Below are 15880 nucleotides of genomic sequence, written 5' to 3' on the forward strand. Positions count from 1 at the left end.
CAACTGCGACACCGCCACTGCCGCGCGCCGCGAGCTCACCGGCCCCTGTCCCCTTCTCACCCGGCGCACCTCCGCCTTGTTTCTGACCGCAAAAGCCTCCGAGCGCTGGGCCGGACCTGCCTTGCGTTTCGCTTGAAGTTCTTGGTCTTGCCGGGTCGCACCCCACGCCGGGGTCACCATGTCCCTTGCCCGGCTCAGGTGAACTGGGTCAGAGACTCCCCGGCCGTGCCGAGTGGGAGGAGCCTCAGGAGGGAGTGGCCTGCCCAGGAGGAGGGGCGTAGCCGTCAGGGGTTTGGCCCGTTAAAGTGGAGGGTAAGGGCTAGGGCACACCCTGGCAACTCCCTCTCCTGCCAGTCAGGGCAAAGTAAGTTTTAAATCAAAGGGACAGCCAAGATAAAGGGCCCTGGGTCTTTCCTGGGAGGAATCGGGAGCATCACTGCTGCGCACAGGAGACCAGGCGCCAAAGCTCGAGGCGGTTTTAAGAGTTGCCACATGGGGCTGGGGATTTAGCTCAGTGGTAGAGCGCTTACCTAGGAAGCGCAAGGCCCTGGGTTCGGTCCCCAGCTCCGAAAAAAAGAACCAAAAAAAAAAAAAAAAAAAAAAAAGAGTTGCCACAGCACTCAGGGTACAAAAGAACTCTGCTCTGTGGCAGCACAAGAAGTTCCTGAGAGCAGGGGAATGAGCATGGAATTTACTTCAATGAGACTTCATTAAAAAGAAAAAAAATTCAGACAGCCGACTCTGAATCTTCCAGGTTAAGATAAAGGAGAAACAACATCCCACCACACTGGGAGCACATTAAGATACAGGATGTTCTAAGTAGGGGAAGTGAACAACTCTAAGGCTCCTGGAAACCCCTCCCTACTAATGGTGTAAAAGCCCCTCAAAAGGATGGAGCCAGCACACCGGTACAGCATGAGCCAGGAGCTGCCCAGCACCCTCTTGAGACTGCTCACGTTGACCTAAGAGGCTCAGATGGGCCAAGCTGCCTGGAGGACTCTAATCTGTTGGGCTGCCCACAGACTGCACAGTGTGCTCCAGGATCCCACTTTCATGAGCTCTGCAATGCTAGGCTGAGCTTTGGGTGATGCAGCTGTCTTTTGAGTCATTTCTGTTCCTGTAAGTAGCCTCCAAGGTAACCCACTGGCTCTCCAAGTTGGACTTTGGTAGTGTGCTGGATAGCTTTTAGTTTTTGACACAAACTAAAGTCATTTGAGAGGAGGGAACCTCAACTAAGAAAATGCCTCCACATGATTGAGCTGCAGGCAAGACTGCAGAGCAGTTTCTTTTTTTTTTTTTTTCTTTTTTTCTTTTCCCGGAGCTGGGGACGGAACCCAGGGCCTTGCGCTCGCTAGGCAAGCACTCTACCGCTGAGCTAAATCCCCAACCCCTGCAGAGCAGTTTCTTAATTAGTGATTGATGGGGGAGGGCCCAGCCTGATGTGGGTGGGGCCATCCCGGGGCTGGTGGTCCTGGGTCTATAAGAAAGCAAGCTGAGCAAGCCAGTAAGCAGCTCCCCTCCATGTGATGCCAAATAAACCCTTTCTTCTCCAACTTGCGTTTTGGTTATGGTGTTTATCACAGCAATAGAGGCCCCAAGACAGATATCCTGACAATGGTCTGTAATCAGCTCCTTCTCTGGTATATACATTTATTCACACCTCTCCAGGAGTAGGGTCACAAAACACTCCTGCTGCTCCAAGCCTAGTTAGCCAACAGCTTGCCGGCCTCAGAAGCCCTCCCAAGTGACCCTGGGCCTTCAGAAAAGAAGATCACAAAAGGTTCAACCAGTAGGGGAGGGCTACAGTGGACCACAGAGGCTGAGAATGCGACTGACAGGCAGGGCAGAGTCCCAGTTTCCATGATCAGGCCATTCACAGCAGACATTACAATCCAAGTCATGGCAGGGTCCGGGATCCCTCAAAGTCAAGAACTCTCTCCTCCCCTCCCTCTCTAGACCACCCCACTGCTAGGCTTGAGTATGGAAGAGTCGGCAGTCACATGTTTCTTGTGCCCCTGTGAGCAAAATGTTCCCTCTTAATTCGGGTTACTGGCGCTGCTGGCAGGTGCCAACCTATCTCACCAGGACACCCATCACTGGACCACCACAGGCTGTCGGACATCCCATCACTGGACCGCTGTGGGGCCGAGGCCACCTGGGATTAGAGGACACAGTGTGCAGCATGCAGAGCTGATGGCCCCTGCCCTGAGCACTCTGCACTCGGCAGAGCTAACCAAGCCCAGTAACAAAACTGAGGGTCAGGCCAACACTTTCCGACTCCAGTCCCGCTCAGCACATCCCCTTCACTTCCTGCCTTTTCTGCCTAGAAGCTGGTTCTGTCTGTTTCCTTCCTCACCTGTCCCTGAGCCTCACAGGCACAAAGGTCTGGGTCTGGGAGTTCAGAAGCTACCCATATGGTAGGGTTCTCCCCTAAGCTGATGAGTATGGCTACCTCAGGGCTGCAGGCCAGAAAGGGCCCTCCCATCATCCTCCCTCAGTGGGGATGTAGTTCCTAAGCTACAGGAGTGACACAAGGAACACGCCTTTTACTTTAATGTCTATTAAATAAGTTGGCAGGAGAAACAGACCAAGTTGTGGAGGTCAGAATTCTGCAAAAAGCCCGATCCCACCTGTCTGCACTCCAGTGTGGTCCTACCAGGACTAGGGAGTGTTCTCCCCAAAACCAGGACTACAAAAAAGATGGTCAGTTCCTTCCAGGTTAGGCTGGTCAGAGGAGAGACACACCAGGCACCAGGCTCCTTCCCCACGGCCTTCTTTCTACAGTGCAAGCACTCCCTTCTCTCTTCATTCTGTTCAGCAAAGGCCCTTCCTTGCCTTCTTTTGCCTTCAGCTCTGGATGACTCTTCATGCGCACAGCAGCTGGCCTAGAAGGCCAACCAGGCAGCAGCCATTGTTCAGTATGAGCTTGGAGCCAAGTCTTGTTGGGGGAGGGGCCTTCAGTGCAGACCGTAGGCCCCTCCTGCCTCACAGCTATCTGTCTTCCCTCCTTATGCAATGGAAGAGGTTACAGAAGAGCTCATACCAGAAGAACATGAAGCCAGTGGAGAGTGCAGCCTTCATCAGACTGGGGGACAGGCCCTTGAAGAAGCCCCGGGTGCCTTCATGTTGTAGCACCTGCTGGGCGAGGTCCAAGAGGCCCCTGTAGCTCCGAACCTGGGGAGAGGAAGGCGGAGGTTGAGGAGGAAGCAGTGACTAAAACCATGACTGCCCGTCGCAAGGTAGCTCCCGGTAACTGCTTGCTGGATGAAGGAGGCCCTGCGTGAGGGAGTTCTTCATTCTTTCTAGTTCGTGCTGTAACTAATGGAAGGCCTGGGGGCCGGTGGCTGGAGAGCACTCCTTCACAGTAGGAAGCATCTAACTGATTTCTGTGGTGCAGGGACAGCTCTAGCCCATCTTGGAGTCTTCACCTTATTTTCCTGCTCCCCTCGGGCAGCAGGTCTGAGTAGAGCCATCAGTAGATCTTCCCTGACCAGTGCCCACCTCTAGCCTGGCCCATGTCCCCAAGAAACAGCCCCCCCATGTTGTGCTCCAAGAACACCTGATGACTAGGACAGCATCCAGTATCAAGTCCAAGTTCCACGTCTGGCTGGTGTTCAAGGCATTTCAACATTTGGCTCCCACTGGTTCTCCATGAGTGCCCTTCCCTCCAGTCAGCCAGCTCACACTAGTTTCCCTCAGGAAAAGGGCCTCTGTCCTGGGCTCTTGCCATTTCTACCAATCTAAATCCAAATGCTCTCTTTGGGACATGCTGGTAGATAGAAAAAGAAGGTTACAAAACCTTGCATTGTGTAACCTTATTTTCATTTTTTTGAGACAGGGTTTCTCTGTGTAGCACTGGTTGTCCTAGAACTTGCTCTGCAGACCAGGCTGTCCTCAAACTCAGTGATCTGCCTGTCTGTCTTCCAGGTTAACCTTGTTTTTATAAAAATGTGCAGGTGTGTTTATGCAAAGAAATAAAGCTACAGAAGACCAGAAGACCAGAGCAGGGACAGGGTCGCCACTGCCAGTTCTCCCCAACCCAGCTGCACAGGACGGCTTACCTGGCCAAAGGCAGATCGGGCATGTTCAAAGCCCCGCACCTGCAGGCGCTTCTTGAAGAGGTCCAGGGGATACGTAAGGGTCTTGCTGATGACTCCAGATCCACAGCCACAAAGCAGGTTTTTAAGGTTCCCTAAACCAGAGACACCATGTTGAGAAGAAGGGTGATGGAGCAGGGGGTAGGACAGGGGGAGGGAGTGAACTGGGGGAGGGGTGGGAAGAGAGGGAGGGAAGAGAGGAGTAGAGAAGGGCAGGGCAGAAGGACTATTGCAGGGTTTTAGAGCACCTGCTGCTCTTCCAGAAAAATCAAGTTTTGTTCCCAGCACTGACATTAGGCAGTTCACAACTGCCTCTAAGAGCAACTCCTGGGGATCTTTTGACCTCCTTGGATACCCCCCATCACACACACACACACACACACACACACACACACACACACACACACACACACACAGCTTCAGCAGTTAAGAGTGCTGGCTGTTTTTCCAGAGGGCCTGGGTTCTACTCCCAGCACCACATGGTGGCTCACAACTGCCCGTAACTCCAGTTCCAGGGGATCCAAGGACCTCTTCTTGTCACCAAGGGCATCAAGCATTTGAGTGCACGCGCGCGCGCACACACACACACACACACACACACACACACACACACACACACACACAGTGCAGAGACACACATGCAGATGGACAGTACCCACACACATCCTCCATCACAGAACAAAACCCCACAAGCATTCTTGCTTCTCAGAAGGGAAGCTGCAGCAAGAATGACGACAGGCACATTAGCCACCCTGGTAGCAGGGTCCGTTGTACAGTCATTCCCTCCAGGAGGCACAGAGCCTGTGAGTCCTAAAATGAGAGTGGGACACTGTGCCCCTCTCCCTACCAAACAAGAACCACCGAAATAAAAAGACAAAAACAACAACAACAACAACAACAACAACAAAAAATACAATTTGTAAGTTGGGCTTCTGACAAAACAAAGCAAAAACAAAACAAAACAAAAAACTGGACAGCAGGGCCATTCACTGGAAATACACTGGCTTCTGGAAGACTAGGGGAGTTGTGGAAAGCCGGAAGGAAGCTCCCTCTATGTGGCAGGCTTGCAGAGCCAGGGGCTGACAGTCGGCCTCAGCTTCTGAGGGGGAAGCTGCCCTCAAGGCTCCCAGAGGCTGTGGCCCAGCAGGCTAGGCTGTGGGGGCATCTCACCTGTTTGCTTTCCGTCTGGCGGCATGATCCAGTCATAAGCGCGTTTCAAGGAACGGTAGCAGGAGAACTGCAAGCCCGCGTATGGGAAGATGGCGATCACAGTGGGAGTCAAGCCTTTGTAGAAGACGAAAGGGCCCTCCGTCCTATACATGGTGCGTATGGCCTCTCTCAGATTGCTGTAGATCTGCCCATGCACATGCACAGTGTGAGTGAGGGAACCTGGTGAGATACTGTCCACCCAAACGCATCTTTTTCTGATCTAAAACCCAGCTTCCGGGAGTGTAACTTTTCCTCTTTGGTCTAGGAAAACTAAAGATATCCGTGGAGAGATGGCTCAGTGATGAAGTGAACTTTTCTGCTCTTCCAGAGGATCCAGGTCCGGTTCCCAGCACCACCACAGCAGCTAACAACTGTCTATTTACTCCAGTTCCAGTAACCTCTTCTGGCCTCTGTGAACACTGCATGTACACAGTACATGGACATACATGTGGGCAAAACACCCATACACATAAAAACAGAGTCTTAAGGAAAAAAGTTTAAGGCCAACTGGGCATAGCTGGTAGCACGCATTTTTAATCCTGGCACTCGAAAGGCAGAGGCAGGAGGATCTCTATGAGTTGAAGTCCAGCTTCGTCTATATAGCAAGTTCTAGGCCAGCAAGGCCTATATAGCAAGACCTTGTCTCAAAAAAAGAAAAAAAAAGGGGGCCTCAAACTCTCAGCTTGAGCAATTTAGGGAGACTCTGCCTCTATATAACAGGGGCATATAAACAGATGTGTCCCACATCTGAGAAAGCAGACGAGCTCTTTCTGCTCTTGGAGAGGACCAAGGTTCAGTTCCCAGAACCCACATGGCAGCTACCTGTTCCAGAGCCCAGTGTGTGGGCACAACACACACAATGCACAGGCATAAAATACCCACACACAGAAAGAAAAATAAATCTTTACAAGTACATGGCTCAGAGCACGTTAGTCTATAGAGGCCCTGCGGCTTGTTAGCAGAGGTATAGCCTGATCTCCTTCGGATACTGTGGCCATCTTTTCCTTTCTATCATCTTTCCCCCAAAGTCGGGAAGTAACAGGAAGTACAGGACAAGATGGGCTGTCACCACCCACCTTCCCTCTAGCCCAGGAGCCACCACAGTGCCCCCATGCTTGTCTTCCAGACTCTTCCTACAGGACTTTGCTTCTGCACCCAAAATATCATCAGAATGCTTTCCAACCAGAGCCTCCATCGTGAGTGACACGAAAGCCAGGCAAAACCAGAACCATTTCTTTTTTTTTTTTTTTTTTTGGTTCTTTTTTTCCGGAGCTGGGGACCGAACCCAGGGCCTTGCGCTTCCTAGGTAAGCGCTCTACCACTGAGCTAAATCCCCAGCCCCTCAGAACCATTTCTAAACAAAATGTTCTCTTACCACCAATGCAACCATAGGATGGGTGGACAAGAGACACCCATACTTGTGTTTCTAAAAGAACGTTTACAGTTTTGACTTTATGTGTACGGGTGTTGTGCTGGCTGGTCTCATGTTTACTTGACACACAAACTGGAGTTATCTGAAAGGAGGGAACCTCCATGGAGGAAATGCTCCCCTAAGATCCCGATGTAGGCATTTTATTACTGATTGATGGGGAAGGCCCAGCCCACTGTGGGTGGGGCATCCCTGATGGTCCTGGGTTCTATTATAAAGCAAGCTGAGCAAGTCAGGGGTAGCAAGCCAGTAAGTAACATCCCTCCATGGCCTCTGCATCAGCTCCTGCTTCCTGACCTGCCTGAGTTCCAGTCCTGACTTCCTTTGGTGATGAACAGCAGTGTGGAAGTGTGAGCTGAATAAACCCTTTCCTCCCAACTTGCTTTTGGTCATGGGACTTCACTGTAGCAATAGAAGGTCTGAGACAGGTTTTTGCCTCTAGGTATGTCTGTCTCACAGGCAGGACCTGCGGAGGCCAGAAAGCGGCTTTGGATCCCCAGACAGGAGTTCCAAGTGTTTGTAAGATGCCTCCGGGTGCTGGGAATTGAACCCGGGTCCTCTAGAACAGCAGCCAGTGGTCTAAACCATTAAGTCACCTCTGCAGCCCCTATGCTTACTTCTGTGTGTGGGCCTAGGCACACTGTACACCTTTGGTGGTCAAAGGTGAAAGCACCAGGATTCTCCACGTGGACGGACAGCACCTCCAGCTGTGAGCCATGTTAGGCTCCTCCTCCCCTAAGTTGCTTATATCAGAGCTTTTGGTCACAGCAAGAGGAAATGTCCCTAGACATAAGGCTTGGCCCGGTGCTGTCAGCAAGTTCTTCCTAGACACTGACTCACCCACGCCATCACCTTCAACCCAGTGAGGAAACGCTGAGGCTATTTCGGCCTTTTCCTGAGTCCCAAGTCCCCAGACGCCTGCCTTCACTCGGACCACTGCTGGACACGTCCCGTTTCGGTCCCTTCCTGCTGGACACTTGTCCCGTTTCGGTCCCTTCCTGCTGGACACTTGTCCCGTTTCGGTCCCTTCCTGCTGGACACTTGTCCCGTTTCGGTCCCTTCCTGCTGGACACTTGTCCCGTTTCGGTCCCTTCCTGCTGGACACTTGTCCCGTTTCGGTCCCTTCCTCCTGGACACTTGTCCCGTTTCAGTCCCTTCCTGCTGGACACTTGTCCCGTTTCGGTCCCTTCCTGCTGGACACTTGTCCCGTTTCGGTTCCTTCCTCCTGGACACTTGTCCCGTTTCGGTCCCTTTCTGCTGGACACTTGTCCCGTTTCGGTCCCTTTCTGCTGGACACTTGTCCCGTTTCGGTCCCTTCCTGCTGGACACTTGTCCCGTTTCGGTCCCTTTCTGCTGGACACTTGTCCCGTTTCAGTCCCTTTCTGCTGGACACTTGTTCCGTTTCGGTCCCTTCCTGCTGTCTGTATCTGCCCAGGAAGGCTCTGAGCTACTGGACACAGAGCACCTCACAGAGTGCAGATTATTTCCAAGCCGTGCAAACCAGCTGCTGTGCTGAGAAGGCAAGGCACCCCAGCTTTGCTTCCTAAAGGGACAGGAGCCCCACCTCCTGAGCTCTCTCCTCATCTAGGCTCCCCTCATCTGGTCCTGATTGCTCACCTTGGGCTCCCCCTGAGCTGCAAGGCGGGTGCGCAGGACATCCACGGGGTGCACGGTGAGGGTGGCTGTACCGGCAGACAGGCCACCACATACAAAGTGCGCTGAGAACTGGTGGGTTTGATACAAGTTGGCTTGGTAAAGCAGTTCAGTCAGTTCTTCAAAGGCCAAAAACTGCAAAAGTAAGTGGAAAGCCACTGAGGACATGCTGAGGAAACTGCCCCCTGGAAGGAGAAACGGGCCATTCCGTGTGACTGATGCCTTACCTTTACCTTGTGGGCAGAGTAGAGAGACATATTTCCTATCCACTTGAGTCAACCCAAGTACCCAGAGTTAAGAAAGGGGCTGGCTCAGCACTTAAGAGCAGAACTCAGTTCCTAGCACCCACATGCGGAAGCTCACCACTGCCTGAACTCCAGCTCCAGGGGATCTGATGCCAGCACTCATATGCACACACCCGACCCACGCACACGTTTAAAATGAAAGGGAGAGACGGTTTGGATTAGCCTAGGGGTGGTTCAGTGGGAGCTCACAGGCCCCGGGCACCATCTCCTCTATCAGACAAACGAGAGCTGGACGTGGTGGAACAGGACACTAACCCCAGCGCCTGGGAGGCAGAGGCAGGCAGATCTCTGAGTTTTAGGCCAGTCTGGCCGACCAGTTGAGTCCAGGACAGCCAGGGCTCTGTTACACGGAGAAACCTTGTCATTATTTTTGCTTTGCGGGGATCGAGGCCAGGGCTTCTCATGTGCCCCTACGGCGGTGCTCCACATCCCCTATTACACCAGCTGCCGCTCTGTCATCTTCCTGAGAATGATGCTGGCTGACTAACCACATACACACTCTCAGTCACAGCCTTCTCTTGTGTAGAAACAGAGGAATAAGACCTACCTCACAGGATGGCTGTGAGGGTCGGGCCACAGGGTGAGTGATGAAATGCTGTCCTTCCTGCCAAACCTTCCCATGGACACCCTGACATACAAGGGTCCTCAGCCAAAGCACAGCCGAGTCACAAGTGACAAGCTCAGTGCTGCTCTTCACCCCACCATGAGCATCCTACAACCCTTGTGGCACCTGCTGTATGTTCCTGTCGTGTCCCAGTGAGGCAAGTGGAGCATCCAGAGAAGGGCTATTTCCAAAGCCAGAAGAATCAGCGGGTAAAGGTGCTTGCAGCCAAGCCTGACGGCCTGAATTTGAACCCTGGGACCCTAACCAGGCACAGTGCTGAACGCCTTTAATTCCAGAACTTGGAAGGCAGAGGCAAGTGGATCTCTGGGAGTTGGAGGCTAGCCGGTTCTACATAGAAAGTTCCAGAATACAGAGGGCTACTCAGAGAAAACCTGTCTCCAATAAAGCAAAAAACAAAAACAACAAACCCCTAGTGGACCCCAGGACCTGCTCTGCCATAGCTTTCTTTTCTGGAGAATCAGAAAGACAATAGGATATACCTCACAGGTTGAAGGAGACAGAAGGATTGTAGGTTGATGTCATTACGCAGGTGAAGGCAGGTACAGTTTAGAATGGGGCCTATCATTGGACAAGATGGACAGGAGAAAAGTTTCAGAGAGGCAGAGGAGGCTGGAGCGAGGAGGAGGCAGCCGAGAGAACATGGCGGCGGATGTTAAGATTCCTCTCTCACATTTACAGGTTGTTATGACTATTCTTAGGGGGTGGATGTGTGTCTAGATGGGTAAATTATATCCTAGGTAGGCAGTTTATATCCTTATCAGTTGGCTGTGAGTTTATCATGTGGATGTACTGTGGACTGAGAATATAACATGTAAATACGATTGTTGGGTTGCAGTTTGTTGAGTCTTGATTTTACCGGGTGGCTGGAACCAGAGAATTCGAGGCCAGCAGAGAGCCACTGGGAGAGACACTAATCTGAGATGAATTAGCCATAGTTCCAATGGCCCGCTGGAGCCAGAACTAGCAAGGGGAAGAGACCGCCAGGGTACGCTTGGGAACCGTTCTGCCGTTTACCACAACAAAGGACAGAAGGAGAAACTGACCCCTGTAAATTGTCCTCTGACCTCGACACCCTGGCAGGAATTGTTTAGCAGGCATCCCTCCCAATTCTCCCCAGAAGAAATAAATGGAAAGTAATCTGAAATTTAAAGAAGAAAAATGGAGGGCTGGAGAGATGGCTCAGCAGTTAAGAGCACCCGACTGCTCTTCCAGAGGTCATGAGTTCAATTCCCAGCAACCACATGGTGGCTCACAACCATCTGTAAAGAGATCTGATGCCCTCTTCTGGTGTATCTGAAGACAGCTACAGTGTACTTATATATAATAAATAAATAAATCTTTAAAAAAAAAAAAAAAAAAAAGAAGAAGAAAAATGGAGTACCACTTGGTACCACTTGGGACAGGATCAGGAGAGGGGAAATCGCAGAGGCTGTGGGTAAGGAAGGCCTAAGGTGTAGCTAACTGATAACATCCTCAGGTGGTCACAGCGGATTTCCCATGGGCAGAGTGGGGATTGCCTCAGAAAGCAATATCCTTACTTGCCTCGCCTTTCTCTGCTCCATGGAGCAGTGTGACCCAAGGACCAGACCCAGTTGGGTTCCCTGGTACCTACTTGGACGGCTCCATAGCCTATGGACAGGATCTGGGCTGGAACATGTCCTTTCCAGAATGCTCTTGGGCCCTCTTCTTGCAGAATCTGCTTGGCCGCCTGGAGGATTCCGTGGTATTTGGCATTGGGGTCACTTGGACACACGCGTTCAAGCTGGAGCTAGGGATTAAAGTGTAAAAGGTCAGGGGGTGGGAGGGGGCATAACTGACAAGGGCAAAGTGAAGGAAAAGAAATACTTCACCTTGACAGAACTGCCTTGCTGGGACAACCCTGCCCCCGAGCCCATTACAAGGAATAGTAGGGAAAGGTACCTGGAATCGGATCTTGATGACATCCAAAGGGCTGATCAGGGCACGAGTGACAAATCCTGACACTGATCCCGCCACCGCCACCTCCAACTTGGAGTTACTCCTGGCATCTGCTTTGGCATCATAGCCAACCATCCCTGCCTCTGGTCTGTCCAACGTCCATGAGTATCAGGCTAAGTATAAAAGCCACAGAGAGTAAAGACACCTTCTTAGGGTCTCTTCATGGGTACCACCTCCTCGCAGCAGCCCTCCCTGTCCAGCCTTATTCCTGGGTCCTCCTTCAATTAGAATGCAAGCCTGAACAGCAGGGCAGTGGTGACCCTTAGTTCTAGCACTTGGCGGGCAGAGACAGTTGGATCTCTGTATTTGAGGCTAGCCTGGGTTGGATCTCTGTGTTTGAGGCTAGCCTGGTCTACAGAGCAAATTCCAGAATAATGAGGACTACACAGCGCAACCCTGTCCCAAAAACAAAGATCCAACTCCCTCCCTCCCCTCCTATCCTCATGCCCGGTGCAAGCCCATGGAAGCATGGCCTTATTTATACCTTCCACAACCAGTAACAGAAAAGATCAATCATAAACCAGGGGTGGTGGCTCAGTTAAAAACCCTTGCTGCTTAATCATGGACACTGGAATTCAGACCCCAGTGTCCACATGGTTCAAACACCTGTAACTCTAGCACCAAGAGATCCAGCGCCCTCTTCTGGCCTCTGAGCATTTCTGAACATATGTGCATGCAAGGGGGACACAAGGGCCCGCTCGCCACACACACACACACACACACACACACACACACACACACACACACACACACGCGCGCTCATAATTAAAAATAAAATTAGTGCTGGAAAGATGGTCTAGAGATTAAGAGCACTTGTTACTCTTGCAGAGGACCTGGTTTGATTCCCAGCGCCCACCCTGCAGCTCACATCTATCCCTAACTCCAATCCCAGGACATCCCACACCCTCTCCTGACCTCCACAGGCACCAGGCATGCAGATGGTGCACATATATACAGGCATGTGAGCAAAACATTCATATGCATGAAATAAATACATCTAACTTTTTTATTAAATTAAAAATATAATCCTAGTCTCCAACAAGCTACCACTTATCTAAAGTCACTAGCAAGTGCCTTCCTCATGTTTCCTTCAACTGTAATCCCACCCAGCACTTGAGACAGAGGCAGGAGAATTACTGCAAATTCAAGGTCACCCTGGTTTACATAGCAAATTCCAGGCCAGCAACAGCTAATGTAGCAGACACAGCCTCCTGTGATATTTTGAATGAAAATGGGACCCAAAGGCCCATTACTACTGGGAGGTGTGTGACCCTGCTGGATAGGTGCTGCCTTGTTGGAGAAAGTGCGTCACTTGGGGTGGGCTTTGAGGTTTCAGAAGCTCAAGTCAAGACCAGTCAGTCAGTCAGTCAGTCAGTCAGTCAGTCAGTCAGTCAGTCAGTTGTCACAGTCTCTCTCTCTCCTGCCAGCTGATTCAAATGTAGAACTCTTGGCTCCTTCTCCAGCTCATGTCTGTCTGCAGACCACCACTCTCCCTGCCATGATTAACAATGGACTAAACCTCTTAACTGTAAGCCAGCCCCAATTAAATGTATGTTTTCCTTTCTAAGAGTTGCTGTGAGGCCCAGCACACACCTTTAATCACCTCCCCTACAGGTGGATCTGAGTTCCGGGACCACCAGGGCTATATGTAGAAATCCTAACTTGAAAAACAAAAGTTGTGGGTTGGGGATTTAGCTCAGTGGCAGAGCGCTTGCCTAGGAAGCGCAAGGCCCTGGGTTCGATCCCCAGCTCCGAAAAAAAAAAAGAACCAAAAAAAAAAAAAAAAAAAGAAAAACAAAAGTTGCAAAGGTCATGGTGTCGCTTCACAGTGATAGAACTTTTTTTTAACTAAGACGCCCCTGAAATGGAAGAAACAAACAAAACACCTAAAAAGAGAGGTCTTTAGGAAGACGAGCAGATTGACCCAGGGCTCAAATAAGCACAGTGAGCAAGAGGTTGGGTCACTCGGTTCTACTCCATTCTCTCATCTACCCTGGAACCTTCCCAGAAGATTCTGGGAGAGTCGGGTTAAACCAGGGCAGAGGCTGTCCCTGAACCTCCTAGGGGTGACTGGGCTGCTCAGTCCTTCACAGTTTCATGTTTCCTGCTGTCTAGGAGGGAAGAAGAGAGAGCAGAGCGGCAGTGTCCTGGCTCCTTTGCCACAGAAGCGGAGAAACTATCAACTCTGCCTGCAAGCCCAGCCAGGAGCTGCACCACTGAGACCAAGCGCAAGGTGGGAGAGCCTGTCGTGTCCGGATTTCTAGAAATGAGCTGTTCTGCATTGCCAGATACAGCTCCAGAAGACTGGGTTTTGACTCCTAGGGAGACTGAGACAGTGTGAGAGCCAGCCTGGACTATACCGGGCGACCCCGTCTTAACATGAAGGGTAAAAGGAAAGCCACGCGCTTATAACCTAGCACACAGGAGACAAGGGCAAGAGGACCTGGAGCTAGCCTGGGCTATAAAAGGTCTCATGCCAGGAAATTCAGACAAAAAAGCAAAGTGCTAGCCAAGCATGTACAAGACCCTGGGCTCTACTCCCCAGCGCCACAAGGGGAAGCATGCGTGTTTGATCATAGTGTCCATGGCTTTTATGCACAAAGCCCTGAGTTTATAAACCCACTGTCACCAATAAATAAATAAATAAAGCCTGTGACTACAGAGATGGCTTAGTGGGTGAGGGCACCCTGTACACGTGCGCCTGTGCACGTACACACACATACACCATAGCACGAAAATAAATGTAAATAAAATAAAACTGGTGTTCAAGCCCTGGCTCTCTCATAAACCACAGGCAGCTTTTAAAACGTCAGCTCCAGGGCCGGAGTGATGGCTCAGTGGTTAAGGGCATTGCCTACTGCTCTTTTGTTTTTGTTGTTCACTGTTTTTTCGAGGCAGGGTTTCTCTCTATAGCCCTGGATGCCCTGTAACTTGCAGAGCAGGCTGGCCTTGAACCCAGAGACCCACCTGTCCATGGGTTATTACCTGAGTTCTGGGATTAAAGGCAATGTGCCACCACCACCAGACTCTGACTGTTGCTCTTTCTGACGACCTAGGTCTTATTCACAGTACCCACAAGAAGGCTCACAGCAGTCTTCATTCCAATCTCTGGGGATCTGAAACTCTTTCTGGCCGTCTCCTGCCCCAGGCTGCGTGTGGTGAAATACATGCTGGCAAAATGCTCATTCACAGCAAAATAAAAGTAAATAGTCTTTTAAACGAAATAAAATACCAACTCGACTTTCCCTTGCGGGAAGGGGGAGATGACATCTGACTGCCTTGGTTCAAACCACTCATCAAATTAAGTGACAAAAACCAGTTAAGTCATACACACCTAAAAAGCTTTAAAAATGTTTGTCTTCCAGAAAACTACAAAGACACAAACATTTTTTACAACCCGGGCAAAGTATTGTAAAAGAAAGTATTACATTTGGGTTTGGTCTCCATGAGAAGCACAAACCAGCAAGGCAGTGTAGTCAGTAGTCCCAGTCCTTGGGAGGTTGGAAGCAGGAGGACCAAGAGTTCAAGGTCATCCTTAATAATACAAGTTTGAGTCTAGCCTGGGTTACACAGACGCAAACCAATAACAAAAATAAGTAGAGGGAAAAATTAATCTCCTGTTTATTCAGAAATCTTCGCGCACTAATAATCTTGATATCTAAACAGATAAAAATGATGTATAATATAAATAAATAGAAATGCAGGATTGAGAGAGGACGGCTGCTGACCTGAGTGACAGTGATGGGGTGCAAGCGAGTTTCTTCACCCTGCCTGTCCCTTTTTTATATCGGACTCCACTGTCGGGTGGACAGGTGTCCTTCGGTGAGTAACCGAGAGCCCATGTGCTCTGTTGAGGAGCTCTGCAATCGGCCCCGCGTGAGTACACTGTCCAGGCGTACCGGGGGTTGGGGTCTCCGTGACTCCGGGGCAGTGGACACCCCATGTACAAATGCCAACGATGGTGGCTGCGCTGGGAGGGATTCGCCTTCAGTGCCTCTGAAGATGCTCCTGGGGTCAGGTGTGCCACGTGAGCATCCGTCCCCGCCCCAGTGGATACCTGCCCTTCTGTGTTCGGACACACGGAGTGGGGGTACCGGCCCTCGAGGGTACCAGGAAGAGAGCAAAGCCAGAGGTCCACTCACCTGATACTTTAGGCTCGGCCGGACTCCTCCAGCTCAGCTCTCCGTACCTCTCAGTATAGCCCAACAGCAAAACTTAACTGCACTTGCCAGTAACTGACAGGCTGCTGGGCCAATCACTGCGCAGCTTCTGGCCGCCGCTGGGCGAATCGTTTGTAGGTCGGAGGGCCCATCCAATGTCACCTCCGAGGTACTTCTGGGTAATGTAGTCTTCCGCTTCGAAGCCCTTCCCCCTGGGAAGGAGCGTAGAGACTCCTGGGAGGAGTAGTCCCACAGAGTGCGCGTGCGCATTCCCGACGTCGTAAATACGGATGGTGAAGCTGGCTTTTACGACCTAGGAGGCCTCTACCACTGGCCCTATCCTCTGAGGTCGGCGGAGGGGGTGGGATGTTAGGTTCCCGACAAACTTGACCCATTTTTTTTTTTTTTTCAAATCAATGTAGTCT

The 15880-nt window shown here is 51.1% G+C and overlaps 1 protein-coding gene across 5 annotated transcripts; it reads right to left on the bottom strand.

Annotated features, from left to right (window-relative positions):
* Window positions 1-2544: 2544 nt before the first annotated feature.
* Window positions 2545-15670, bottom strand: Slc25a19 (solute carrier family 25 member 19). Of its 5 annotated transcripts, none has more exons than XM_063269234.1 (8): window positions 15438-15670; window positions 14281-14444; window positions 11239-11408; window positions 10931-11086; window positions 8353-8523; window positions 5268-5451; window positions 4062-4192; window positions 2545-3174 (listed from the first exon to the last, which is right to left on the bottom strand). In XM_063269234.1, exons 3-8 carry the CDS (start codon window positions 11368-11370, stop codon window positions 2992-2994), a joined length of 957 nt encoding a protein of 318 aa, XP_063125304.1. In that variant the 5' UTR covers window positions 11371-11408; window positions 14281-14444; window positions 15438-15670; the 3' UTR covers window positions 2545-2991. The 5 variants fall into 5 exon arrangements, with proteins under 5 accessions (XP_063125304.1, XP_063125305.1, NP_001007675.1 ...); XM_063269235.1 differs by lacking the exon at window positions 15438-15670 and adding an exon at window positions 15024-15405; NM_001007674.1 differs by lacking the exon at window positions 14281-14444 and having other exon boundaries at window positions 15438-15470.
* Window positions 15671-15880: the final 210 nt, after the last annotated feature.

This window comes from Rattus norvegicus, chromosome 10 (assembly GCF_036323735.1).
Source record: "Rattus norvegicus strain BN/NHsdMcwi chromosome 10, GRCr8, whole genome shotgun sequence".
In the NCBI taxonomy this organism is placed as follows: domain Eukaryota; kingdom Metazoa; phylum Chordata; class Mammalia; order Rodentia; family Muridae; genus Rattus; species Rattus norvegicus.

Excerpts from the sequence above, each read along its gene's own strand:
- Slc25a19 (XM_063269234.1), bottom strand. The coding sequence starts at position 11,370 with ATGGTTGGCTATGATGCCAAAGCAGATGCCAGGAGTAACTCCAAGTTG. Across the intron at positions 8,524-10,930 it reads TAGGCTATGGAGCCGTCCAA|TTTTTGGCCTTTGAAGAACT; the intron begins GTAGGTACCAGG and ends TTACTTTTGCAG. Across the intron at positions 5,452-8,352 it reads CAGCTCAGGGGGAGCCCAAG|ATCTACAGCAATCTGAGAGA; the intron begins GTGAGCAATCAG and ends GTGCATGGGCAG.